This window comes from Melanerpes formicivorus, unplaced genomic scaffold, assembly GCF_026170545.1.
Source record: "Melanerpes formicivorus ecotype bairdi unplaced genomic scaffold, bMelFor1.0.p_v2 SCAF_3, whole genome shotgun sequence".
Lineage (NCBI taxonomy): Eukaryota > Metazoa > Chordata > Aves > Piciformes > Picidae > Melanerpes > Melanerpes formicivorus.
In genome coordinates, this window is record NW_027142355.1 from 20,513,390 (window position 1) to 20,540,433 (window position 27,044).

General features: G+C 41.1%; 1 protein-coding gene across 1 annotated transcript in view; it reads right to left on the minus strand.

The window, feature by feature from the left end:
• Positions 1 to 691: 691 nt before the first annotated feature.
• CDC123 (cell division cycle 123) overlaps positions 692 to 27,044 on the minus strand; it is a 39,346-nt gene continuing 12,993 nt past the window's right edge. Inside the window, exons 7-13 of the mRNA XM_068168365.1 lie at positions 23,351 to 23,399; positions 20,789 to 20,864; positions 16,826 to 16,948; positions 13,203 to 13,231; positions 8,038 to 8,166; positions 5,289 to 5,426; positions 692 to 4,106 (exon numbers count right to left, since the gene is read on the minus strand). Coding sequence (XP_068024466.1) covers positions 4,080 to 4,106; positions 5,289 to 5,426; positions 8,038 to 8,166; positions 13,203 to 13,231; positions 16,826 to 16,948; positions 20,789 to 20,864; positions 23,351 to 23,399 — 571 coding nt within the window. The 3' untranslated portion in view covers positions 692 to 4,079. The remainder of the gene's footprint in view (positions 4,107 to 5,288; positions 5,427 to 8,037; positions 8,167 to 13,202; positions 13,232 to 16,825; positions 16,949 to 20,788; positions 20,865 to 23,350; positions 23,400 to 27,044) is intronic.

A 27,044-nucleotide genomic window follows, 5' to 3' on the forward strand; every position in this document is an offset into this window, starting at 1 on the left:
TATCACACCTTAAGGCCCATCTCCTCTTAGTCAAAGACACATATTTCACAGTTGAATAGTATTTCCATAAGTGACACTTGCTCTCCAAACACAATCTGAATTGTTAACTCTTAGCCTTTAAGGTTGAAAATTTTTATCAGCTTACTAGCTGACAGATACCCTAGGGTCTTCTCCAGCTATCTGACCCTCCAGATGTGGGACAGTTTGTGAAAGTCAAACTAACTCAGCCATGCACAAAGGTACCAGAAATATTTTTACACAGGTTTGTGCCACACTACTACTATTACCCATGCTACCACTGAGCTATTTTAGAATCCTTCCATCTAGCAATGCTTTCTTGAAACCCTTGACCACTTAGTCCAATAGTCTATGTTGCTTAAACAGGCATCACTATTTTTTCCCAGCCAGCACTGCATCCTGGATGTCTGCAACAGGTGAGTGCACAAGAATGAGATGCATTAAATTTCTGGCTAAGGATGCTAGATGCAGCCATTGGGATTTTTACAAGCCATACACTGTGAGCAGAATCCAGCAAGTGGTATTTATTTTACTGAGACTGAGAGCTGGCTGTGATTCCCCTGCTTTTAGGGTTTCTTCAGGTATTATAGAGCACCACTCCAAAAAAAATCTCTTTCTGAGAGGGAAAAAGTGTTTAAAAGTTTTTAAATTGAGATCTGTATTATATGTGCTGCTTTTTATTCTCATCTTAACATTAATCCAAGTACTAGATTGGTAGGTCAGAAAAGATGAGGACAACAATGGAAAGAGTCAAAGGAACACAAACAGAACAGTCTGCAGCCCAGAAATACAGGAGAATTACTACAAATCCTGAACTAACTCAGTACATGTTAATAACTTATAGGGCTACTGGAATCCTGATCCTCATTATCCACGTGGGAAGTGAAATATCTCAAGCACTGGCTGTGAAACAAGGACTTTCTTTGGTGCTCCTGACAGAGCTGCAGTCCAAGAACCGAGCCCCACTACACCTGAGCCTTTAGACACAGTTTGGCAAGTGTATGTTCTGTAAAGAACAAATGCACGCTCCCTCCCTCTAAAATTTCTCAGGTCTGTCATCTAGGTGAGATAAATATCTCTCTATAAAGCTTTAAGCACTTAATCAAGAAAAATACATGGTATCCATAGTATATAGTTAGGCCTTACTCAGCAAATGGTGGTCATGTCACTGAACAGCACAGCCACCTACGTGCAAAATTGGAATTTTGCATTTTCAAATTTCTGTGATGGCTAGAAGCAGAAACTGGATTTATGACATGGAAGAAAATTAAAAGTGTCATATACTATTCAATTTAAAACTGACCTGAAGCATTTTTTATGTATCAACAGGAGCTTCCTCACCTCCCCAAGAGAAATACATTTGTTAATTATCCTCACAGATGAAAAGGTCTTCTTTTAGAAGAGGAATCTTACATCTAGTAGACAAAAATTTCAACATCTGGTTACCTGAAGTTAGAGAAAGAAGCAAACTAAGTGTGAAGTACACATTTAAATTGTAAGGACATGACATTTTGGAGAATCAGATTGTGTAGAACAGATTTTTATGGTGGGGACTGTTGATCAGGACCTGAATATGAGACTAGTATTTTTGCTTTATTCCCTTTTACAGTTCTTTATTAAGACTAAGCCCAGAGGAAGTGTCATCAACTCCTGCAACTCTGAAATAATGTCAGTTATCAGTGTTTGATAGCTTGGCTGAGTAGACCATTAACTCAGATTGGTCATCTGTTAGCAAATCACAGCAGGGAAAAAAACAAACTTTGAATTCACTTCTCACTAGCATATGACTGTAAAGAGAAGTCTGAGTATGTTAAACAGCTGTTGAATCTGATGAGGGCTGGAGAGATGTAAGCTGTGACAGAGGGCACCAGGAAGACAGGAAACACAACATGTTATTATGGTGGTCCTTCAACCAGAGGATCAGCACAGGCTAACAACATATAAAACCAGGTGCTGAGCTGGTGTATGATTCCACTGTGACCTCCTAGAAGAACTCAACTATTAATGCAGAGCACCCTCAGAAGGCTGCACTTCTTACAAATGTACGAAAGGCACCAGTGTAAAAGCTCTACACTGATTATGGTCAGTTCACTTGGAGATGCTGTTTTCAGGATAAATAATGTCAACAGGCAGAGGACTGTTAAAAGGCTACTGGCTCCAGCTTACTCACCCAAGGGGACACTAGAATGTAGAGGGTCCCATCAAATTGGTCCCAGTGTTGTATACATTCTGGTGAATACCCAGCACAGAAAGCTGTGATAGTGGCTGGCAAATTAATTATTGGAGTCCACAAAAAAGATGCAGGAAACTATCTTAGAGCTTTAAACCAAGACTTGGTATTTTTCCAAGACAATAATCTGTAGTTCAGAAGCATTTAAGAATCTGCTGGATATTCCAGGGCTTTATCTATGTAAAGGAAGCGTGGTTAGATCATCACAGTAGTTTTAAATTATGCTAGAAACTTTAGAAAAAAACCAAAAGCTTTGTTGATTTTTCTGTGTTTAGAAGTTCCCATTTGATTTACAGCCATTTATACTCAAATAATCCCAAAATATACTCAAATACAAGAAAAACTCACCAAAAGTCCTGCAATGTGGCAACATTAAGTACTGCCCAACCCTGAGTTAATGTTCATTCAATTTGTGCACAAAAAGGTATTGAGAAGGAGTTTCAATCACTTCAGGGGTAGGACAGATCTTGTACTTGTAATTCAGGAGCTTTGATCTGCGATACTTCATCAATATATGTGGTAGAACTGAATTCTTAATCTGCATCATCTATAACTACAGTGAGCATTCATTCAAAACTGAAGTTAAATAAAGACAGTAATAATTTAACATCTAAGAACATATTGTAATGGAACATTGTATCAATTTGACAGCCAAGGCAAGGCAAAGAAACATGAACAGCCTTAAACACACACACAAAGCATCATATAACTGGTTTGAAATAGGAACCAGTTGCCAGGGGCTATGAGCACCTCCAAATATGCTTTCATTTCAACAGGACACTACTGATGCCATGCAAACACCTACATCCAAGTTAGTTGGTTCTTCACCAGAAAGTGTCTTCCCTACACCTCCCAAATTGGTAAAGAGAGCTTCTGTTTCCCCAAATTTAGTTGACCTTCCTTTTATACAAAAAAAAAAAAAATGAAAAATACCATATGAATACAGCATTTTAAGAAAATGATTACTCATCCAGTTCTGAAAAACCTCAGAGATGCAATGCAAAAAAATAAGACAGTCTGCATATAAAATTACATGCTGATGTTAACTAATGTTAAAGCCAGATGATGCATAATATGTAATCACATTAAATAAGTTTCAAGAAAGCTTTACTAGGAGAAAGAAATGAAACTGGGTGAAGTTTAACAAGTTTCATAGCTTTAGCTACAGTGAAAAGATTCCTTTACTTGAAAGGCATTCAGAGTTTCAAATTCCTGAAGTGCAAAGTTTTTACACCTTGTCCTCTATAGTTGTTTTCTGAAATGATTAACCCTCATTAAAAAAAACCAAACAAAACCTTCTCCACTTTTTTCTAAACATAAAAGATGAAAAGTCCTTCCCAAACAATTTACAATTTTAAAAGGTTACTATAGAAAACAATAAAAATGTATAAACACAAGGGAAGAAAGGAATGTACCAGATTTCAAGCAAGACTGTGCCTAAATTCAGTGAATGCTTGATGTTTTTCACTGCACAATCATTAAATGTTGCCACATGTATCACTGAAGAGTCCAACGGCATACTGGAAGGGCATCAATCTTCACACCGAGATGGGAAAGCAGTTGCTCAGCTGCACTCTGATTGTTGCTTGTGACACAGCATAACTGCATTTAACCTGGAATCCAGTGAGCACTCACTCTGACCTTTCATGTTTCCCTGAAAAAGCTTTTCTATGCTTTTGTGTAAACCAACAGACATGGTATGAACAGCTCTTCAGTTCTTTTGTTGACTATAAAAAGCAGGTTTTCTTTAAATTGATAGCTTAATAGTTATGCTAAATATAGCTTTTGTCACATTTCTTGCTTGTAGTTCAACGTAATGCTTCTTGATACCTCAGTCATCATCTTGCTGATTTCTTTTCTGTCAACAGAACAGGAGAGTTAATAATGTTAGGACACAGTTATCTGAAGAGCACTACTAAATCATGATGAATGTTTCCAGATATAATGGATATTAGATGAGGGCTGCATTTCTAAATCATTTTCTGAAAAGTAAGAGATAGTGTTTCCAGCAAATGGAACAGAGCAGTATCAACCCTCTCCCCCACCCCAAACTATAGGATTTTATTTCTAGGAAAGAACAAGATTTGCCCTGTATTTTAACCAACAAAACATAGGAGAATGAGAAAACATGATGCCATGTGGTGGTAGAATTCAGGGATCAAGATGAAAGTAACTTGTCATCCCTTCCCTAGCTCACAAAGATACCATGTTTTCATGTAACTGTTTATCAAAGGAACAAATAAACCATATCAAAAAAAGAAACAAGCATTTAAAGTCTTTTCCCTAATATACTTCTAAGTTTCAGAGAAATTCTTAAAAGCATGAGCTTCAGTCATCCAAAAAAAGACTACTTATACTACATTTGTATTTAAATTTCTATAAGAAAGAAAACATCTAGGCCCCTCAGTAAGAGCTGTCAAATAACATTCAGTGCTTCCCATAAAGATAAAATTAACTGAAGGGAGATCAGTATGACTGAAGGGAGATCAGTATAGCAGCTTGCTTTTCATCACATAAATTTTTTTCAACCCAAAACATATCATAGTCATAGAAAGGCTTAGGTTGGAAAAGTCCTTAGAGATCATCTACTCCAAACTCCCTGCCATGGGCAGGGATGCCTCTCAACTAGACTTGGCTGCTCAAGGCCTCATCCAGTCTGGCCTTGAACACCCTGAGAGAGTATCTACAACCTATTCCAGAGTCTCCCCACCCTCGTACTGAAGAACTTCTTCCTGAGATCCAGTCTAAACCTACTCTCCCCCCGCTTCAAACCATTTCCCCTTGTCCTATTGCTAGACACCCTTATGAAAATTCTTTCTCCATCCTTTGTGTAGGATCCCTTCAGGTATTGGAAAGCAGCTCTAAGGTCCCCCCATAGTCTTCTTTTCTCTAGGTTCTAATACTGTATGATGGCTTCACAGTTTACACAACCACAACAAAAAGTAAAGTACGTTAACAACTAAAGCACAATTCCAGGCACTCTGACGTTGCCATTTCACAAAGATTGAAGGTTAGAATTTTTTTCCCCACTACCTCTTACCAGTTTAAGAAAGTCAATTAATTTGTGAACGTCCTCTCCTGTAGAAAGGTCCACAAAATCCTTTGGCAGTCGGTAACTCAGGTAGGGACTCGGCTGGACAGGAACTTTACTGTTCGTACAACGGAAAACTGGATAGTCCTTTGGAGAAGATATTGGATGAGACAAGACAGCATGTGAATAAAGCTAACAATGTTTTTTGAACTCCTCCAAGAGACTGAGTCACTTGGCCCATGAGTTTATTTGGCATTTCTTCAAGTAAAGCTGTACTTTCTAAAAATTGTAGTGTTCTTATTAAAAACTCTACCCACTTAAGGGTGACAGTTAAAATGTTAATGGTATTATTTGACTGTTATTTATTCCCTCACTTGAAGTTCCTACAATGTATCAGTTACTTGTGCATTTAATATACCTATACTTGTAACAGTGCTGCAGTAATGGAGCTATAAGAAATTTGGGGTAATAGTATCCACATAAACATGTACATGTAGAAAATCTTTACAATAGAATTCCTAAACCTGTCTTATTTAAAACTCATATTTGCAAATATAATTTCACTGAAATTATGATCTAAGCATTCCAACCAGTTGACACACTGAAGGAAATAAAATGTCTCCATGCATTATGCAAAAAATATCTCTAAATGTCCAATTGTAGCAATGGTTTCTGGGTAATTTGATACAGTTTTCAGTTCAGCACACTGCCATTCAGCATAATTCCCCAGTGCATGGTAATAAACAGCTTCATTTTAAAGGCAGAAGTTTGGTAACTTAACACCAGATTCTGACAGGCTGTAAGCTGAAGCATGAAGACAAGTCATTCTACATTTCATCCAGTCTTACACCAGAGGTAACTGCATGAAGCATCTGGTGCCGAGGACAAAGAAATGCTCAAAACAAAATTCAGGTGTCCCATGGACAGCTCCAAAACTGGAAGTGTTTTAACACAGGAAACACAGCTTTTAGGAGGAAGTTTCATTGAATGGGTTTTCATACACTGGTAGCCACATAGTGAGACTACAGTAAAATGACATGAATGACAGCCCGCAGTGGTTCATTTCCCTCTCAATGTGTTATCAAAATGGCAACAGAACTAATGCAAAGCTCAACTGTTCAAATCAGCTCAATAAAGCAGGTCATTCCATGTAGGTCTAATGCAATTTTACAGCTAGAAAACAAAGAAAAGCTTATGCTACCTGCCTAGTCACCTCTCCTCAGACAACTGCCAAGTGTTTCCCAGTATCAAGTAACAGGCTACTTTCTATCTTCTGTCCAGCTGTCTGAGGACTCTTTAAGATGTGAGGACTCTGTCTGAGGCATGCAGTGAGAAAAAAGTTGAAATGAAGACTATTCCTGCTTCTCTGTACTTAGAAGTTATTTGTTTTTATGGAAGAAATGCAGCTTGAAGAGGGATGCATAGCAGGGCTTCTCTAAGTGCAGGGAGTTCAACCAGAGGACAAGGCTTCCCTGAGGATATTTGATATAAGGAAGACACAGAAGTTAAGCTCCTTTTTGCTTCCCTCCAAATATAAATCTAGAGGTCTGGAAAACTACATGACAGGTATCGGGAACAAAGCAGAACCTTGAGGATTAAATAGAAAAGTTACAGATTTTAAAATAAATTGAAAAGAGCACCATCACAACTAAATAAAAGCAAGTTTCAGGGCATCTTCTTTGCAATATGGCCAAAGATGCAATATAAAGCCTGTAGTGATTGAACTAAAAACTCCCTTGCAGGCATATAAAACTAGCACGCAATATCTGTTGAGATTAACTACTGTCTAACAGAGTACATAAGCATGGCATAGCATAAGCATGGCATAGGCATGAGCATAATCCAGGTTGGAAAAGACCTTTGAGATTGAGTTCAACCATTCATCTAACACTAATCAACTAAACCACGGCACCAAGTGCCCCATCCAGTCTCTTCCTAAACACCTCCAGTGATGGGGACTCCACCACCTCCCTGGGCAGCCCATTCCAATGGGCAATCACTCTTTCTATGAAGAAGCATAACCTCCCCTGGCACAGCTTGAGACTGTGTCCTCTTGTTCTGGTGCCGGTTGCCTGGGAGAAGAGACCAGCCCCCACCTGGCTACAACCTCCCTTCAGGTAGTTGTAGACAGCAATAAGGTCTCCCCTGAGCCTCCTCTTCTCCAGGCCAAGTAACCCCAGCTCCCTCAGCCTCTCTTCATAGGGCCTGTACTCCAAACTCCTCACCAACTTTGTTGCCCTTTTCTGGACATGTTTCAGCAACTCAACATCTTTCCTAAACTGAGGGGCCCAGAACTGAACACAGTACTCAAGGAGTGGCCTGAGCAGTGCAGAGTACAGGGGCAGAATGACATCCCTGATCCTGCTGGACACACTATTCCTGATACAGGCCAGGATGCCATTGGCCTTCTTGCCCACCTGGGCACACTGCTGGCTCATGTTCAGCCTACTATCAACCAGTACCCCCCAGTCTCTTTCTGCCTAGCTGCTCTCCAGCCACTCTGACCCCAGCCTGTAGCACTGCACGGGATTGTTGTGGCCAATGTGTAGAACTCGGCACTTGGATGTGTTAAATCTCATGCTGTTGGACTCTGCCCGTCTGTCCATTCTACTTACAGAGAGGGTACCTTTCATGAGTCAAAGGCATCCATTTATTTCAATGGGATTTGCATCACAATTTGATGATAACAAAAAGCAAGCAAGAAAACAACAAATCCTGCTGAATTTCTTAGCCAGCGTCCCTCACAACAACACTGTACCTGTTCTGCTGCTTCCCCTTCACCCTGGTCTCCTTTCAAGTTTTTCCCAGAGGTCAGCTCTTCCCATGTAAAGAGGAGGGAGTCTGTCACTTCACCAAATGGGTTAAAATCTATTAACCAAATCTTACCCTGCAATTGAATAACAGAAGAATTAAAACAAGCCACAGAAAATATAATTAAATAAATAACACACCTACTTCCGATATGTATTTTTTATTTAGATAAAAAGATGTCAAAAATTAAACAGTGTAGTTTTAAGCACTTAAAATATTCTAACATCCTTTACATGAGACAATTTTAAAGCATACCAAGCTATGACTTACTAATTTCTTTTACTGATTAAACAGAAGATCAGGCAGAACTCAAACTGAATTCAATTCTCTGCAAGGTGGTTTCAGATGAGACCACAGCAGTTCTAATTCCAATGGTCCTCCAAGATCCCCAGACAGCACAAACAAGGAATTAAAATGACTAAACAAAACACTAAACAAACACAAAAGCCCACCCAAACAGTGCTTTGATTTCCCTCAGAAGCCACCTCAGCTACTGTACATTCAGCAGTCTTCAAGAACTGCTGTTGTCTCAGAGGGAACTCTAAACATACAGAGCAGGGTCTGCAAAATGAAGATTATGAAAGCTGAAAGATACACAGAGTAACTTACAGTGATTTTTAACAGAGTTATTCTTAGTAGTCTAGAATAGTTTCTTGTGTCTCATCTTAAAGACATTTGCTTTTCAAACAGTTTTAGTACTATGCACACCAGTTTTACAATTGAAAAGTTAAAGCAGAGGGACTAGCACAACATATTAAAGTTAACAGAGACCTTTGCAGTGGAGCAAGAAATAGTTTGCATTCCTTGAGTCATCTCAAAATAAAATCCCCAACACAGGGCCGTCTTCTCTTACTCAAGAAAGTAACTTCCATTTGTGAAAAACAAAGCATCATAATAAATAATAATGAAGCTCTATGACCTTAAAGGTCTTTTCCAACCTAGATGATTCCATGCTTTTATGAGATACAGCTCAAATTACAGAGTCATTCAATGGCTAAGATTGGAAGGGACCTTAGAGATCATCTACTCCAACCTCCCCAGAATGGGCAGAAATACCTTTCAACTAGACTCAGCAGCTCAAGGCCTCATCCAACCTGGCCTTGAACACCCCCAGGGATGAGGCATCAACAATCTCCCTGGGCAGCCTATTCCAGAGTTCCACCACCCTCATACTGAAGAGCTTCTTCCTAAAATCCAGTCTAAACCTCCTCTCCCTCAGCTTCAAACCCTTGTCCAATTGCTAGACAAAGTCCCTGTCCAGCCTTCCTTTCAGGTATTTGTGAAACAAGCATTACATGTGGAAATCAGATCTATCAAATATGGAAAGAAAGAGGTTGCTGTAACATAAGCAGGGCTGAAGGGGTTTACTCTGTTTATTAAAGATCAGCTGTAATTGGAAACCAAGCCTGAAGACTGTGGCTACTGAAAACTAGTTTTACTTTCTCTTTCTTTCCCTCATTCCTGAGGGATCTTTCTTTAAAAGATCTTCCCTATCCTCAAACAAACAGCAAGCACACCTTCAATGATTTACACTACATCCATATGGTTTCTAACATACAAAGATGCTTTTGAAGCCTTCAGTCACAGAGGAACATGGAGACTTCCTCTCACACCCACATAGCGTAAGCCCACCCCCACAGGCACTAACACACTAAAATAGGAACTACATGGAAACGTGCAATGGAGACCAGAAATGCTCTGGCTGGTCTGTTATCATCCACAGTGAGTTACTCATGCAGGTGTGAGAAGTCACAGCACAAATGAAACCTGTGAAAAACTACTGTAAACTGGAACTGAGCCAGCACCCAACTGTTGCATGCAGGCTTTCACCCTCTCTCAGGACAGATCCATCGGGTTTTAAGAAGACAATGCACTGCAAGAGCACTACCAAAACCAGACAGCTACCAAAGAAACTGTGAAATGTGGGGACACAGACAGGAGTGGTTTATTTGTTTCAAAGGGTGAAGAAGCACAAAGCTGCACAGCTAAGTTGCAACACCTCTACACTAATATTGACACCATTGGTGCAGAGAGCGATCAGGGGCAAGCTCTGCTATCATTTTCCATCTCCATTCCTCTTCAAAAAGCAGTCACAAATTCTCATTGTAAGTGATGTTTTACTTTTGCTAATGGGGACATCTTGTTAGCTCCAAGGCAGCAGGAGGAGGAATCTGTAATTTTAGATTCATGCTATCACACTAGAAAAACAAGCTAATGAACCAATTTAAGCACCGACAGAGGCAATGGATGGTAAAGTTCCTTCAGCAGTTCAGGGAATCTTTCCTTGCATCCTAAGTGTTTTTACTTGATAAAGGACTTCCCTATGAAAGGCTTTCACATAGACTCTTCCTAACCCCAAATGCGTGGAACTCAGCTTTTTCACAGGCACTCAAGAGACCATTTATCCCAAAAATAAATGTACCCTAGAAAAAAAGCTGAAAATTGGTTTTGAGACTACTGAAAGCAACACCTGTTTTTTGTGAGCACCCAGCAGTATTTCTCCCTCCCTGCAGACAGCAGGGCACCATCTACAACATCACCATTTCCATGACATGGTCCTAAATCTTCACTGAGCTTTGGTAGATCCAGTTGATGAGAAGCACCAAAATAAACTAAATATTCCTTTTTAAGGTTCATTAAAGGCAATGTATATAACTCTGGCTCAGCCAACAAGCTATCTTTTCTCAAGGTTAAGTGCTCTTTCAAGTCTTGCATGCAATGTCATGATTTAAATGGAGTTTCAGATGTCCTGTACTGTGTATCTAAAGAGCAGTAGTAGAGCTATTTATCTGCCATCTTCTGGTATTAGTAATCTTTATCATGTGAGAGCACAGAAACGCCCAAGTCAGGAAGGCAATATTGCACTTATCTGCAGAGGGGGAAAAAAATAACCTGTGTTATGCAAAATTTTTTTCTCTCATCCCAACCCTGGAACCAATACATTAACCATATAGTGTTAGTTTCATGCTTTGTTTTGCTAAAGCATTAAGCAACATGCTGCTGAAAGGAAGTGCCTATGACAAAGGCTGTTTAAACAAAATTAAAAGATAAACAACATACAAAACCAGCTGTTACACCTCCCCAGCTCCAGCTGCACCTCCAAGCACAGCTGATAATGCTCTCCAAGGCAGAGACACAAGCACTAGTTTGCACATTAACAGGGCCAGCTGTGAGCTAGCAGTGGTCTGGAGCCATTGACTGAACTTTTTTATCTTACCACAGTGACTTGTCTTGAAAGTGGTTACAAGTTGTTAACACCTGGAAGACTGACAAAGAGCAACAGCAGAGCTGGTTCTCAGGCTTGCCAGCTGTTGCACAACTACTGCATACTATTAGCAGCAGAAAAAAAAACCCAGAAGTGGATCTGAATTAAGCAGGCTACCAGTCCTGCAGCATCACCTCTTGAGGACTAGACAGGGTCTCTAACTTGGAAGACTGTTTGCCAGTGTTTCTTCCTTAAAAGATTACTTATCTGCAAAGCCAGGCACTAACTCAGCTGAGCTTGGTGAATAGAGTGTAACAGGAAAGGCAGACACATAAAACCTTGCTCTCAACCAGGCCACCACTGCTTTTATGCAACCCTCCAACTCAACAAGTAGGACCTGTAGCAGCCCACTCCATGCAGTCTCACAAGTACCTAAAGCAAGCATGGGGAGGAGGTTGCTCTCATTCACAAAAAAGCTTCTCCAAACTGAATAGTTAGAGGTGAAAGAATCTAAAATAAGCAGACACTGGACATTTCTCTTATTCTGTAGGTGAGGTTCCTGTGCAGCCACCCTGACGAGGAGCAACAGGCTCTGACAATTAATTACATTCAGCAACATTCAATGTTCTTTTACTGCCTATAACTCACAAAGGGAGTGATGAATAATACAGCTGCAAACCACAGAAGCATGTGTGAAAGGAGGAGGATCTGACACACAAAGGGCTATCTTCACTGTACAAGACCTGAGGGTAGAAGGCACTGTGAGATATCCACAAACAGTTTTTTATCTTGACAGATGAAGAAACACTGCTCATTTGAGATCACACAGGCTCAGACCTTTTACTTAAAATAATTTGCCTTCATGCTTCAGCTGGGAAGAAGAGTACCTGCCCTGGTTTCAGCTGGGACAGAGTTAATTTCTTCCTACTAGCTGATACAGTGATGCATTTTGGATGTAGTACATGAAGAATGTTGACAACACAATGATATTTTAGTAGTTGCTAAGTAGCATGTATCCTAAGTTGAAGGGTGTTCAGTTTCCCATGTTCTGCAAGTGAGGAGGTGCACACAAAGCTGGAAGAGAGCATGGGCAGGGCAGTTGACCCAAACTAGCCAGGGGGATATTCCATACCATAGGATATCATGCTCAGTATATAACTGGGGAGAGTTGGCTGGGAGGGGCCAACTGCTGCTCAAGGACTGGCTGGCCATCTGTCAGCAGGTGCTGAACAACTGCACTTGTCTTTCTTGGATTTTATCTCTCAAGTTACCTTCCTTCTCATTACCATCATTGTATTTTATTTTATTGCAATTATTAAACTGTTTTTATCTAAACCCACAAGTTTTAAGTTGTGGTTTGTTTGGGGTTTTTTCCCCCCCATTTCTTCTCCCCTTCCCACCAGGACTGTCCCATTGAAGAAGCACTTGGACAATACCCTTAATAACATGATTTAATTTTGGTCTGCCCTTAGTTGGTCAGGCAGGTGGACTAGAAGACCACTGCAGCCCCTCCAACTGAAATCTCTATTTGAAAGTATTTCAGCAAAGATTCTCTGTGTCATAATGAAAATTAAGTTGCCTCCAGTAGATTCATAGAACCGGCAGAATTGCAGATGAAGCCAAAGTTGCATGCTTCAGGACAGACTACTGCTCGGGAACAAATAATTGCATCACTGGCACAGACATATTTACATCTCTAATCCTATTATTCTTCTACTGCAGACAGTCTCTGTCATAGAAAATAACCTGGGAAACATAACAAGTTTGATTTTGGTTTTGGTTTTCTTTTTTGTCAGGACCTCTTCTAGGCCGATGAAGCTATTATTTGCTCCGTCTCTGTAGCATTTCAGAGTTTCCACAAAATAAACAGAAAATAAACAGTTGTATACAACCTATTGTTCACTTACCCTGCTGTCTCTGTATACATCAAAAACAACTGCAAAGGAGGGAAAAAAAAGAGTTAATTTAAAAAGACATTTCACAGATGTATAAATCCAAATAGATACTTGTGTACAGTCTGCAAAGTCAGTATGTCTAAAGAACTACAAGTCAGAATAAGGCTCATTTCCAAGAAAAAGCTGAAACATTTCAAGAATCATTGGTAATGAAGTGAGAGATCAGCTGCTGAGTTTTCCCACTGAATGCTGGTTGATTTTCCCCCCCCATTGAAGATCATCTGATAACTGTTAACCCAGAGAGAAGCTTATCATTGACATTACTGCTGTTTGGTTTACAAGAGAATGGAGAGACTTCAAGGGAGTATCTAGACTCCATTGTACTAGACACTGCACAAACATTAAATAAGAGAAAGCTCCTGCTTGGTGGAGATTAGGGCTTCAGCAGATAACAGAAGAAACAGTTTGTAGGAACAAAGGGGTTGGTGGGTGTACTGAGGGGGAGGCAGCAGTGAAATGGCTGTCACCATGGTTTACTGTAACCCAAAGCAGCTACAGCACACCTACAGATTATAAACAGCTCTTTCAAGCAGTCCCTCTGCCACTGGGTGATTGACACAAAGCTGCTTTCTGTAGCTCCATTGTTATCCCTTGACTTAATTAAGCATGAATCTTTCTACAGCATCTTTCTATTAGCTTCTGTGTGGTTAAACTAATCTTTTCTTTCTATTCACCCAGGGAAATCACCAGATAAGCATTCAGGCATGACTACATGCAAAAATTGTAACAGTTTAGCAGAAAGAAAAAGAAAAGTCTGATCTGTAAAAAGCTCAGACAATGCTGTATTGTCACTTCCTTCACTAATAAGGAAGGGAATATTCCACTAAGAGATTTTCCAATACATGTGGGATAAACTGAACTCAGGATGTGACAGAAGAACACTTGAGCCTCTGAGGATATTCAGAAAGCTGCCCATAAGTAACAGGGATGTTGATTGATCACATTCATGCATGCAAAGCTACACAGCAGCTTAAACTAATGTTTCATGCAAAGTTGGCTGGGTGAGGGGCAAACCACAACTCAACAGCATCAATACCACAGCTTTTTACACAAGCTCAGTTATGTCCATTTAAAATGTCAGTCCAGAATTAAGTGCTATGTTTGCTCAAGAGGACAAAGTAACCAAGTTATCAATGCAAAGAGAAGCACAACAACCCTAGATTTTTTTTCTCCAGCTGCTCAACTGAACTGCTTGCCTGGACTCTGTACTCTTGTTAGTCACATTTCATTCATAGAAAACTTGCATCTGAGCTTTACTATAAAATTAACACCTGCAGCTTAAAGCAAGCCTGTGTCTATCAAGGCTAACAGCAATCAGAGGGATTTACATCTCCATCAAGACTAGCTGCACTTGGGTGACTAGTTAAACACTCACAAACACTGAGTAAAGAAGAAAATCTGAACTGTTCCCTCTCTTTAGGGACCACCTCCATACAAGCGTTGCGTGCTAGTGAAACCACAGTAGAACTTTACCAGCAGCTGCTCAAAATGGAAGGTAAGACAAGGCTTGTCTCTACAGTAAGTATCAATACCTCCAGAATGCTGTTCTTACTGGGCTCTTATGAAAAGTGTTTAGAAGTATTTACAAAGCATTCACCCATCTGTTATCCTACTGCTCTGACTTTATAACGCTTCAGCTGCTCTGACTCAACTCTTCCATCTGGAGATGCAACCAGACCAACTGGAAAAAGCAGAGCAAACAGCATCAAAATGCCCAACAACACAAGAAGTCAGGGAGGGAAAAAAAAAAAAGCTGTAAAACCTTTCCTTTAAAAGCAAACAAACAAGTAAACCCAGAGTTTTATTTTTAACAACACATATGCTACCAGACAGCGGATCAAGGGATATGATGGGGTATGAATGAAGGGTGGCAAAAAACCCCAGAATACTTTCTGCGTGGCATTTCTCGGTAGATGGCCAAGACACTACTGCACAAGAACAAAAGCTTAACAAACCTTCATTCCAGAAGATCACCCTGAAACCTCATTTTCCCAGAAGGTAACTCAGATGGCATAGTTTTATGCTTTTACATAAGCTGACACTTCAGACCTTTCAGTTCACCAGACAGCAGTTTCAGAGCCTAAATCTAGGCATCAATTTCCAAAAATAGTGCCCTGAATTCTTATCTATCAGATGATTACATACCAGCTAAAATTACTTTGGATCACAGAGGAAAATTAAGACACTAATCAGAATGTCAGATCTATATGACTGATCTTACTTCAAAACATTAGGGGTATGGACCTATTCAATTACTATCCTGATTTCCAGACTAGTCTTCTACAAGCTGTGGCCCTTGAGATCCTCTCTGGACTGAAATAAAGGAACACAGCAAATCATTACAAATTTTAATATAATACAGCCTGGTATTAAAAGGTATGGGTTTTAGCAAGTCAGGCTAGACTGATCTATTTGACTGCTCTGGTGGCTCAGCAAAATAATTAACCATGTTCAAAAACCCCTAAAGGTTAAGCAAACTAATACTCAACCTAACAGTTGATTATGTAAAGCTTTGTGCAAGACAATGCAACTCATGGACAATTCTTATACTTAGGTATTTTAGTAAATTGAGGTTTGGCCTATGCCAAACCCAATTCAAATTCCTTCATCATATTTTTCACCACCCATTTCATCCATCACAATGGAACACTGCTCAATTCTTGCTGAAGCATGTCAAGAAACTACTTCTAATAGCATTTGCAAAGGACCTCACAGTTAAAGAACAAGACAATTGACTTGGGTTGTTTAGGAATATCAGCAGCTAACTTCTGTGCATCAATACCCTATGAGAAATTATTACAACATCTTGAAAAGAAATTTACAAAGCCTTTTTTTCAGGTGCTGTGTGAATAGTTTAGCAGGAAATATTTTACATCTTTACAAACAAGCATTCTTCTCAAATACTGAATGCTTTTCCTACCTTACCTCTCAGGTTTAGAATTTTTAACTAAAAACAAGGGTAAAGGGAAAAAGCTTCAACCCCTCCCCAAGCTCCAAAGTCATTATGCCTTCTGATGACACCTCTCACTCATTCACTGTATTTCTCTGGAAAGCTCCAGCCTGTTCCTTCAGGATTGTTTTTTTTCCCCCCAGTTTTGTTGTCATTCAAAACTCACATTGCTCTGCATGTTCTAGCCACAAGAGCTGTAAGACTCTCCCAAGTTAAAAAGAACCAAGTCCTGAGAAAGCAGTAGTTATGAGGAGATGCATATGCATAGACTTAAAATGTTTGGCATGCCAATACTGGAGAAGCGTCCAATGGAGAAGCGTCCATTTTCCACTGATTTCCAGCATCAAACTGAAACTCAGCACAGTGCAACTCGGTGTGCTGTGGAGGAAATGAGCCTGGCTCAGCAACAACAAGGGGCAGGAGGACAAATCTCCTTTCTATGGAGTTTGCTCTCCAAGTCCTTTCAATTTCAAACCTCCCAGTACCCTGCAAATGAACATCAGAGGCAGACCTTTCATTTCGGTTTTCAAGTCTCTTTGTAACTATGTGAGCACCATGGATTTAGAAACCTTCATAAACAGCTTCCTTCCCTCCCCCTTGCTAATTAAAGCCTTCAGATACTTACAGTCTTCATCCAAGAACTTATACTGTATGTGCTTCTTGAAAAACTCCTGTATTGATCTACAGATCTCCTCATGTTGCTTGGAGATATGATCGTAATACTGTGTGTAATCCCTCTGTGATATACCTGTCAACAATTTCAGCTGATCAAGAAAGAGCTTTAGTTATGCAAAACCCCCAACCAGACAAAATGCAGGTATCTGAGACACACATGTTATAACCTGTATTCCAGAAGACAGAGCTCTCCCAGGTTTCAACCATTACCAATGCCTTACTGTTGGGCTTAAAGCATTTCCATTAGGAAACTTTTGTACAGTTCTGCCTTACATTTTGTGAGCCCCAGGGGGAACCTTTGCCCGCATTTAATTTCCAGTTCTTGTCTTTTCAGTTCCATTTGCCCTGGTTACTCTGGTCAAAAGACTTTTCTGTTCTGCTCATCTGATGTAGGGACCAAAATTTGGAACCATGCAATGAAAGGGGTAAAAGCTAAGACTGCACATTAGCAATGATGATACATCCCGGTGTGCCACAAACATTCTCATTTAACTGGTTTTTCAAGATCACAAAATCACAGAATGTCAGGGGTTGGAAGGGACCTCCAGAGACCATCAAGTCCAACCTCCCTGGCACATGCCTGTTTCAGAAACCTCACATTCTAAAATCAACCAGGTGGCATGCAGTCCAGTACCCTATTTCTTCCATTTGTCCCTCTCAAGAGTTATTTTGCATATCTGACATTAGATAAACTCTTAATTAGATACACTCTTAATTTCAGACATCTCTTTCTCTACAAGACAATAGCTTAAGACAGCATCAACAGGATTATACACTTGCATGCATCCTAAGTGACAGAAGTCTCATACAGGATGCGTCAACATAAAATGCTGCAACACCCTGCTGGGCAAATGTCAAATCAAGACCTGCCCCATTAGTGAAGAATGAGTAAGTCATGCTATTTAGGGGAGGAAAAAAAGCCAGAATCTCTCAAGAAAGATGTATCAATGATGGCATTTTGCTGTTTTAACCATATGCAAAACTCAGGGATTAAATTTTACTGTATAGCAAAGCTGACTAAACCCAAAGATGTGCTGTTTGTGATGCCGGTGGAACTCTCAATTATTAACACTATTGCAAAGCTTAACTCAGGTCTGAAAACAAGAACCAAGAATGGTGGCATCTCAGGGGATGCAGATGTGTAACTGGAAAATCATTCACTACATTGCCCAAGTATCTCCTTGGTTTGACTGCCAGGCTATTAGTTTGAAGAGCATGAGAACACGTTGTGAAAAATCTTGGAATTGTCTTCAGAAATGCAGACAGAATGCCATCTGAAAAACACCCAAACACTGGTAAATCTACCTGTTTTCAAAACCAAGTAATGATATAGAGTCTTTGATTAGCCAGAGTACAAATGCTTTGAGGTATCTGAAAGTAAGTATCACTAGATGAGCATTCTGTAATACAGCTACATTCCAGTGTTCAGAGGTTATTAGTGATGCAGTTTCCCAGCGGCAAACAGCAGGACAGGATTCGGCTCTTCTAAAAGCTGTATCAGTAGCCACTAAGCAATATGATCTTAATGGAGAATCTCTGCTACTAGCAAAATAAACTCTGTAAAAGAGAACTGCAACAAAGCCTGCAAATGGCATCAATGGAGACAGAATGGCAAGGTAAGTGTGGAAGCACCAGAAGCAACAGTAAAATAAAAAGCACCAGATTAGTGCATACCAAAACATCTATATGCAGGTTCCATAAGACATCCAGATTAGGAAACAGAGAAGTGTGTTCCTAATGACTCACAGAGGTGGGACAGGAGGGACAGACACTGCTGACAGCTCATAACAGGTACAAAAAGGCACATTCAAAACAAACATGTAGTCATCAGGCTGAGCAGACACCAGGAGAAACAACAAGGACTAGATAGTTAATATGCCTTCACCTCCAGATCACTGCAAGGAATCCTTAACAGACCACTTACATCTTGGTGCTTGTGAGATTGCAGGTATGAAATGAACAAAAAAGAGAAAATTTGGATTTGTTTTAAAGAAAAAATAATTGTTAAAAATCACCATCCTTCCTATAAAGTCTGAATTTAAGCTTTGCTACATTACTGCTGTAACATTTCCTTGTCAGAAGAGTTTAGGCAGAATGATTCAATCTTACTTTAAAAAAATATGTGCACCAGTCCTGTGCTATTTCCATCTCTGATCATCTTCAAAGATTGGCTCAATGTCTAAATGGAGACCTGTGATGAGCAGAGTCCCTCATGGATTGGTACTGGGACCAATGCAATTTAAAAACTTTGCTGGTGACATGGACAGTGGGATTGAGTGTACCCTCAGCAAGTCTGATGATGACACCAAGTTGCGTGGTGTGGCTGACACACTGCAGGGAATAGATGCCATCCAGAGGGACCTTGACATGCTGGAGAGATGGGCCCATGCCAAACTCATGAAGTTCAACAAGGCAAAGTGCAAGGTCCTGCACCTGGGTCAGGGCAATCTGAAGCAACAAATACAGGCTGGGTGCCAAGGGGGTTGAGAGCAGCCCTGAAGCAAAGGGCTTGAGGGTGCTGGCTGATGAGGCGCTTGACATGAGCCAGCAGCGTGTTCTGGCAGCCAAAAAAGCCAACAGTATCCTGGGCTGCATCCAAAGACACATGGCCAGCAGGTCACGGGAGATGATTCTGCTCTTCTACTCTCCTCTTGTGAAACCCCACAGGGAATACTGCATCTAGCTCTGGAGCCCTTGGCACAAGAAGGATATAGACCTCATGGAGAGGTCCCAGAGGAGACTCACTGTTGGAGCACCTCTCCTACAAGGACAGGCTGAGCAAATTGGGTTTGTTCACCTTAGAGAAAAGAAGGCCTTAGAGAGATACTCTAGCAGTCTTCCAGTACCTGAAGGGGACCTACAGGAAAGCTGGAGAGGGACTGTTTATAAGGGCCTGCAGGGACAGGACAAAGGGGCAATAGTTTTAAACTAAAGTAGGGTAGATTCAGATTGGATATTAGAAAGAAATTCTTTACTATGAGGATGGAATGGGTTGCCCAGAAAAGCTGTGGATGCCTCATCCATGGAAGTATTTAAGACTAGGCTGGCTGAGACTTTAAGCAGCCTGGTCAAATGGGTGTCCCTGGCCAAGGCAGGGGGGTTAGAACTAAATAATCTTTAAGGTCTCTTCCAACTCAAGCACAGACCATGCCAAAAAATGATTCAAATAACAGAACAGTATTTAGCCTGAAATTAAATCCCTCTAGTCAAGCATCTGTATGTGCACTACATGTCTAAGGTCCTGTTATAGTCAGCAAAGAAAGTCAACACATCTAAGAGGCAAATAATTCAGCTACATGTAACCTAGAGCTGCCTAAAATACATGGAGTAGCGCAATCTGCCTGTCCTCCAGCTGTCACAGGTCTCCTGATGTACCCACCTTCGCAAGCTATAGACACTCCAGCTGTTCAGTGCTGCTTGAAACATTGTACATTCAAGTTTTTGAACCAGAGTAACATATCCAGAGGTTTTCTGACTGAACAACACTGTGTATGAGCTCAGGCACCTCCTACACCAGTGGGCACGTTCTGACCTCCCCAACTATGTGCATAAAATATCCACATGTGGTCATGTTTTATCAGCATTTCACCAAACCGCCTTTGTGCTCATTCTGCAAGCTGGCTATGATGCAATTTGGTCATTAATCAAAGAGTAATTTACAAAAACACCTCTAGATGAAGTTTCTGAATTAGCAATTAATATTAAGAATACTTCAACTGTAATATTGAGCATGCCTTTGGAATACAGGGGAAAGATAAATGTGGCACACCACATTCTAAATTGCAGAAAGAAGAAAAAAATTACCAGAAATCAGGTGTGATAAGACCGGTCTTCAGATTTAGTTCCAGTTCAAGGAATCAAAGAAATTCTTTAGAACTTAATCTAGTAATTTTATCTTTAAGAAAACTCTTACCTATAAGCTTGTTCTCCTTGACAAAGCATCTGAATTCTGCACCAGGGATTAGTTCACACCATTTGCGAAGGACAAGCTGTAGAGGAAAAACAAACGGGAAAGTAATGTTTCAGAAAGGCAACAGGTAATGCTTTCTTAGAGGGTATACCTTCTGGAACCACAGTTCCACTGTAACGAGAAGATGACCTCTGAAGTTATTACTGATACAAGAAAACAAAACAATCTTAACCTGCAGCTCACAATCATCTTAATAAATACTTACAATCATAGAATCAGTCAGGCTTGGAAGGGACCACAAGGATCATCTAGTTCCAACCCCGCTGCCATGGGCAGGGACACCCCACACTAGATCAGGCTGGACAGAGCCTCATCCAGCCTGGGCTTAAACACCTCCAGGGACGGGGCCTCAACCACCTCCCTGGACAACCCATGCCAGGGCTTCACCACTCTCATGGGGAAGAACCTCCTCCTCACAGCCAGCCTGAATCTCCCCACCTCCAGCTTCATTCCATTCCCCCTAGTCCTATCACTACCTGAGATCCTGAGAAGTCCTTCCCCAGCCTTCCTGTAGGCCACCTTCAGATACTGGAAGGCCACAATTAGGTCACCTCGGAGCCTTCTCTTCTGCAGACTGAACAGCCCCAACTCCTTCAGTCTGTCCTCATAGGAGAGGTGCTCCAGCCCTCTGATCATCCTTGTGGCCCTTCTCTGGACACGCTCCAGCACCTCCACATCCCTCTTGTAATAGGGGCTCCAGAACTGGACGCAGTACTCCAGGTGGGGTCTCCCCAGAGCTGAGTTGAGGGGGAGAATCACCTCCCTTGACCTGCTTGCCACACTTCTCCTGATGCAGCCCTAGATCTTATTGGCTTTCTGGGCTTCAAGTGCACATTCACAGCCCACGTAGAGCTTCTCATCCACCAGCACCCCCAAGTCTCTCTCCTCAGGGCTGCTTTCCAGCCAGTTACTGCCCAGCCTGTATTTGTGCATGGGATTGCCTCAACCCAGATGCAGGACCCTGCATTTGGTCTTGTTGAACCCCATGAGGTTGGTTGTGCCCACCTCTCCAGCCTGTCAAGGTCCCTCTGCATGGCATCCCTTCCCTCCAGCGTGTCTGCTGCACCACACAGCTTATTAGACTTAATATTAATTCCATAAAGACACAGAATGCTTTTGTTTGGAAGGCACCTTTAAAAACCATCTCATCCAACCTAAAGTAGAAAGGTTCAAACTGGGCATAAGAAAATTTTTCAGCAGGAGGACTGGCAAGAATTAGAACAGCTCCCTCACAGAGGTTGCAGAGCCTCCATACACTGAGGTTTTCAGATCAGGTTTGATAAAATGTCAAGCAACCCAATTTGATCACATTGGGCTTGGCAATGGACTAGAGATTTCCTCAGGCGCCTTCTCACCTCCATTACCTTGTGCTCTTCCACGGCATTTATAACTGTGAAATTACTTATGAAACAACTTCAAAGTTACATTAATGATAAAGCAGAAGACAAAACTCCTGCTGTACAACACAACAAATCTGTCATGGAATTGGCAGAAAGTCACTCCCTAGTCAAAAGAGCTGATGAGCAGAATTAAATTTAACCAAATCAACCTCTATTCTGGTATACACCCAAGCAGAACTCTGTGACGCCTTTGAAGGCGCAAACCAGTTAAAATAAGGACACAGGACAGAAATAGAAGCAGTAACCAAACTATTATAGTCAATAGGACAGACTGCCTGGTAATTAAAGCATATCTCTGGCACTTGCAGGCTTCTGCATTTCCTGAGCTGAAGTATTCAGATGGACCCATTATTTTGAAGGCCTCAATTACTGCTGCGGGATATTGGAAACTCCCACCATCTATCAACTGCAGTAGAAAAACCTCAGTAATCGAAGGTGACATTCCTAACTACAGTGTAAACATGAAACTCTTTCTTCTAGCTTTCAGATGTCCTTTATCTTTAAAGCAGATTAGATAGTGCTTTAAAAGCAGACAGGGTTCATTCACTTCTCTGAAGCACTTCAGGACCACAGGAAGATGACAAACGCTGTATTTACACAAAGAAACATTATTAAAGAAATAACTAGAAGCTATCCTAACAGTGATAAACCACATGAATGCTGTAAAGCATTAATAGCTACATAGATAGCTTAATATTTTAATCTGGTAACAAGGACATGAAACAAGATATGACAAACCACTTCAGTTCCAGATGTCCCAGTTGCTACAGCTAGCTTCTCCTTTAGTAACCTCAGCTATGACATTCACAAGCGGTACACTATCAGGAATACACAACTTTGAGCTTTTGAACTTGGCTTTCTTGGGAAAAACCCAACTGACATGAAAGAAAATTGCAAGGAAGTTTCAAAAGCCTGAAATTCAGCTCCTCTGATCTGTAATTAAGTGAAGGCCATGACCAGTAGTGCTTAACCAGACTTCCCCACACTGCCCAAGCGACACAATTAAAACAAACAAAACAACTGTTATGGGCTCATACCCGAGCGGCATCCTGCCCATGAGTTGTATTTCATTTAAATTACTTAGAAATCATGCATCAAGTTTTACCTCATAGTCCAAGGAAGGATCAGGGGAATCATCAGTACAGTGAATAAATCTGGGAAAGTAAGACATAGGCATTAAAATCTGTTTTTACATGCAAGATTTTAGTTATAGTGATGTTGCAGTTTGGGCTGGGTGCCCTCTGCTACGTGAGGTGCTTCCTGTGTCCAGAGGTCCAGCCCAGTGGGTGGACACAGGAAATTAGGTATTTCTTACCATAATTCTTAGGTATTTCTTTACCATAATTCCTGCACCACTATAAAATCCAGTGCGGGGTCTGGCACTTCCTCTTTCTTCCTCGCCATCACCCAGTAACTGGGGGAGATGTCTCCCGGCCATGGGCCTGGCTAGGCCCAAGGCCATGGGGGGATGGGCAGTCTCAGATCTGGCCAGCTGAGACTAGCCTAGCAGTGGGGAGGAAGAAGGAGCCCAGGGCGTCTTGGGTGTACCCTCAGGTAGGGATGGGATGTTCCTGGGTCTGTTTTGGGACCTTTCTTTATCACTGCGCTTTTCTGGTTTTCTGTAAACATTCACTGCTTTCTATTTAAACATTCCATCACTTTTGCAATCTGTTTGTCTGAGTTGTTTATTTCTGCCCTGGTGGGGAGGGGTCTGCCTCAACCCAGCACAAGTGAGAAAAATAACCCCAAACTGTGAATCACAAAAACTACTGTTAAATTCTCTCCAAGACATACAAACCAAGTAAATTCAATACTTTGGTAACAAACCTCTTGGCAATTATCAGGGGTGGGGGAAGAAAAGCAAAAGAAAATTAATCTCATTTCATCACTTAAATGTAGACAGAGACATGGCTGAAATGTTGTTTTTTGTTGGTTTTTTTTTTCTGTTTGAATCAGTAAGGCTGCTCTTTTCCTCTTTATTGTTGTATTGGCATAACTGGATTCCCCAGGAGCCAGACTTGAGCTGTCTAATCTTGTTTCACAGCAGCATGTTTTTCCTGGTACTTTTTATGTTTAACTTCCTAAACCACACAGAGACACACCCCCATGCCTTACAGCAGTTCATTTCCATGAATAAGGGATGCAAAACAGCACCACAGCACTTCTGATTCCACAGCATAGTATCTTTCTAAACTGAGAGCCTCAAGAAATCACAGAACGTTAAGATTTGGAAGGTACCTCAAAAGATCATCCAGTCCAACCCACCTGCCAGAGCATGATCACCTAGAGCAGCTCACACAGGAAAACATCTTGGCTGGTTTTAAATGTCTCCAGTGAATGAGACTCCACAACCTCTATGGGCAGCCTGTTCCAATGTTCTGCCATCCTTGCAGTGAGAATGTTTTTCCTTATGTTCATGTGGAACCTCCTGTGCTCCAGCTCGCACCCACTGCCCTTTGTCCTATCACTGAACATCACTGAGATGAGCCTGGCTCCATCCCCCCAACACTTGTCCTTCACATATTTATAAACATGAATGAGGTCCCTCTTCTCCAAGCTAAAGAGACCCAGCTCCCTCAGCCTTTCTTCAGAAGGGAGATGTTCCACTTCATCATCTTTGTGGCTCCGTGGCAGACTCTTTCATGCAGCTCCCTGAGGTCCTTCTTGAACTGAGGGGCCCAGAACTGGACACACCACGGCAGAGTAGAGAGGGAGGAAAACCTCTCTTTACCTACTAACCACACCCCTTCTAATACACCCTTGTAATACCTAAATACTTATACACCTAAATACTCTTTCAAATCTCTTGAGAGTGGGAATAAAAAAAACTATTTCTACAACTGCAATCAAATGTCAAGGCTTTGTCCCTGCTGTGTAGCTGACTCTGTGTGTCACCTTCCAGGAACTATCAAGAATGGTGGCAGTTACAACCAACTTCTATGTACCTTTTTGTGGGTTTATAGCAAACCCTGCAATAAATCCTGTCACATTCAAAGGAAATTAGCAAAAGAACATGCAGTTTCCTTCCAAGTGTATTCAATGACCTTATTGGCAACAAACTACTTAGATGCACAAAACTGTGTAAAGGGTCACTGCTGAGAAACAGTCTTAAATGACAGCATTTGTACTATTTCCTTTTGGCACTAAACTTAATCAAGCAATCCAAAAGTTTAACAGCTCGAACGTAAGCATTGCATTTGTAAGATGTGGCTGCCTAGCCTTCAGTTTGAAGTGAAGAGCTATCCTAAGATTTCATTCAGCATGCTGCCAGCAGAAATAAATTTCACATGTCTTAGTTTAGACTTCAGTATCCACTGCACACAGAAAAGAAGGGTGATAGCTGGCATGCTTTCCAAAAGTACTGTTATCAAACAGATCGTACATATCTGTAAGCCTATGTAAAAAGATAAGGGCCCTCAACTACAGTTTATATTCACCACAAGTTAAGATCTGTAAAGACAATAGAAAAAAAAAAAACCAAACTCATGAGAGTTTGCAGTTTTGCTAGGCTCAGAGTTCATAGACTCATAGAATGTTAGAGGTTGGAGGGGACATTCAGAGATCAAGTCCAATCCCCCTATCAAAAGCAAGATCACCTAGGGTAGTGCACACAGGAATGCATGCAGCTGGGTTTTGAAAGTCTCCAGGTAAGGATACTCCACAACCTCCCTGGGCAGCCTGTTCCAGCATTCCATCACATTCACTGTAAAGAAGTTTCTCCTCAGGCTGAGGTGAAACCTGATCCCTGGAGAACACCTTTTGCCATAGACCCCCACCTAGACTCTGCCCAACTGACCACAATTCTCTGAGCTCTGTTTTTCAGCCAGTTCTTGATCTATCTTAGTGTCCAATCATCCAATCCATACTTGTTAACCTTGACTATGAAGATGCTACGGGAGATACCACAGCATTTAACAATCAGCTTTTGAACTGCATTATATTTGTTGAGTATTGAACATTGCTGGAACTTTAAGGACCAAAAGAAATAAGAAATTCATGCACCATTCAATAGAGGATCTCATTGTACATTGTAAATTGATAGGAAAAGTGGGATCTGAATAAAACCTCAAAAGGGAAAAAAAAGGAAGAAAAACAAATAAAAATATCAAAGGCTTCACTGTCCACATCCTCCCATGTGGAACTGTCCATCTCAAAACTGGTTATACTGAAGTCTAAACCAAAAACTGCTGTTCTTGCAGAAAAGGTATGCTGAGTGCCAGGTCACATCTTCCTGAGCCAACAGTGCCTCCTATCTTCTGTTAGGAAAACACAAGCTGCTCTTCATCACACCTCAGAAAAACCGCTTTGTTTCTTTATAATTTGCAACTCGGTATTTAGAAGCATTAAGTCTGGTATCAAAAACATAGACTGTTAGCTTGAACACAAAAAGGATGGAAAACATCTACTAGCTAAGTTAAACAATGGGCTTTAGGAGCCTAATAGGCTAGACCTCAGTCAAGAGCTGGCTTTCTCCACTGTTCTCAGAAATAGGCACTGAAATTTTATCCAACCTCTCCCATGAACATCTTAAAAAAATAATCTGCATTTTGCCCCATGTTCCTTTGTATCTCACAGGTTAATGCATTTAGAAACTTAGCCTTTGCTCAGTGGGAGTTGTTTCACCTGCTCTGTTACCCTAGTAGATATTTCTTACCTACTAAACGTGGCATAGATGGTCCCTTCACTCTGTTTCCTGGGCTTAGGCAGGGTTGAGTGGCTACTTTTAGATTCTTTACTTCACCTGCCCAACCAGCTTCTCAAGATGTGTTCAGGAATGATCTTATGGAAGTAACAGGTCC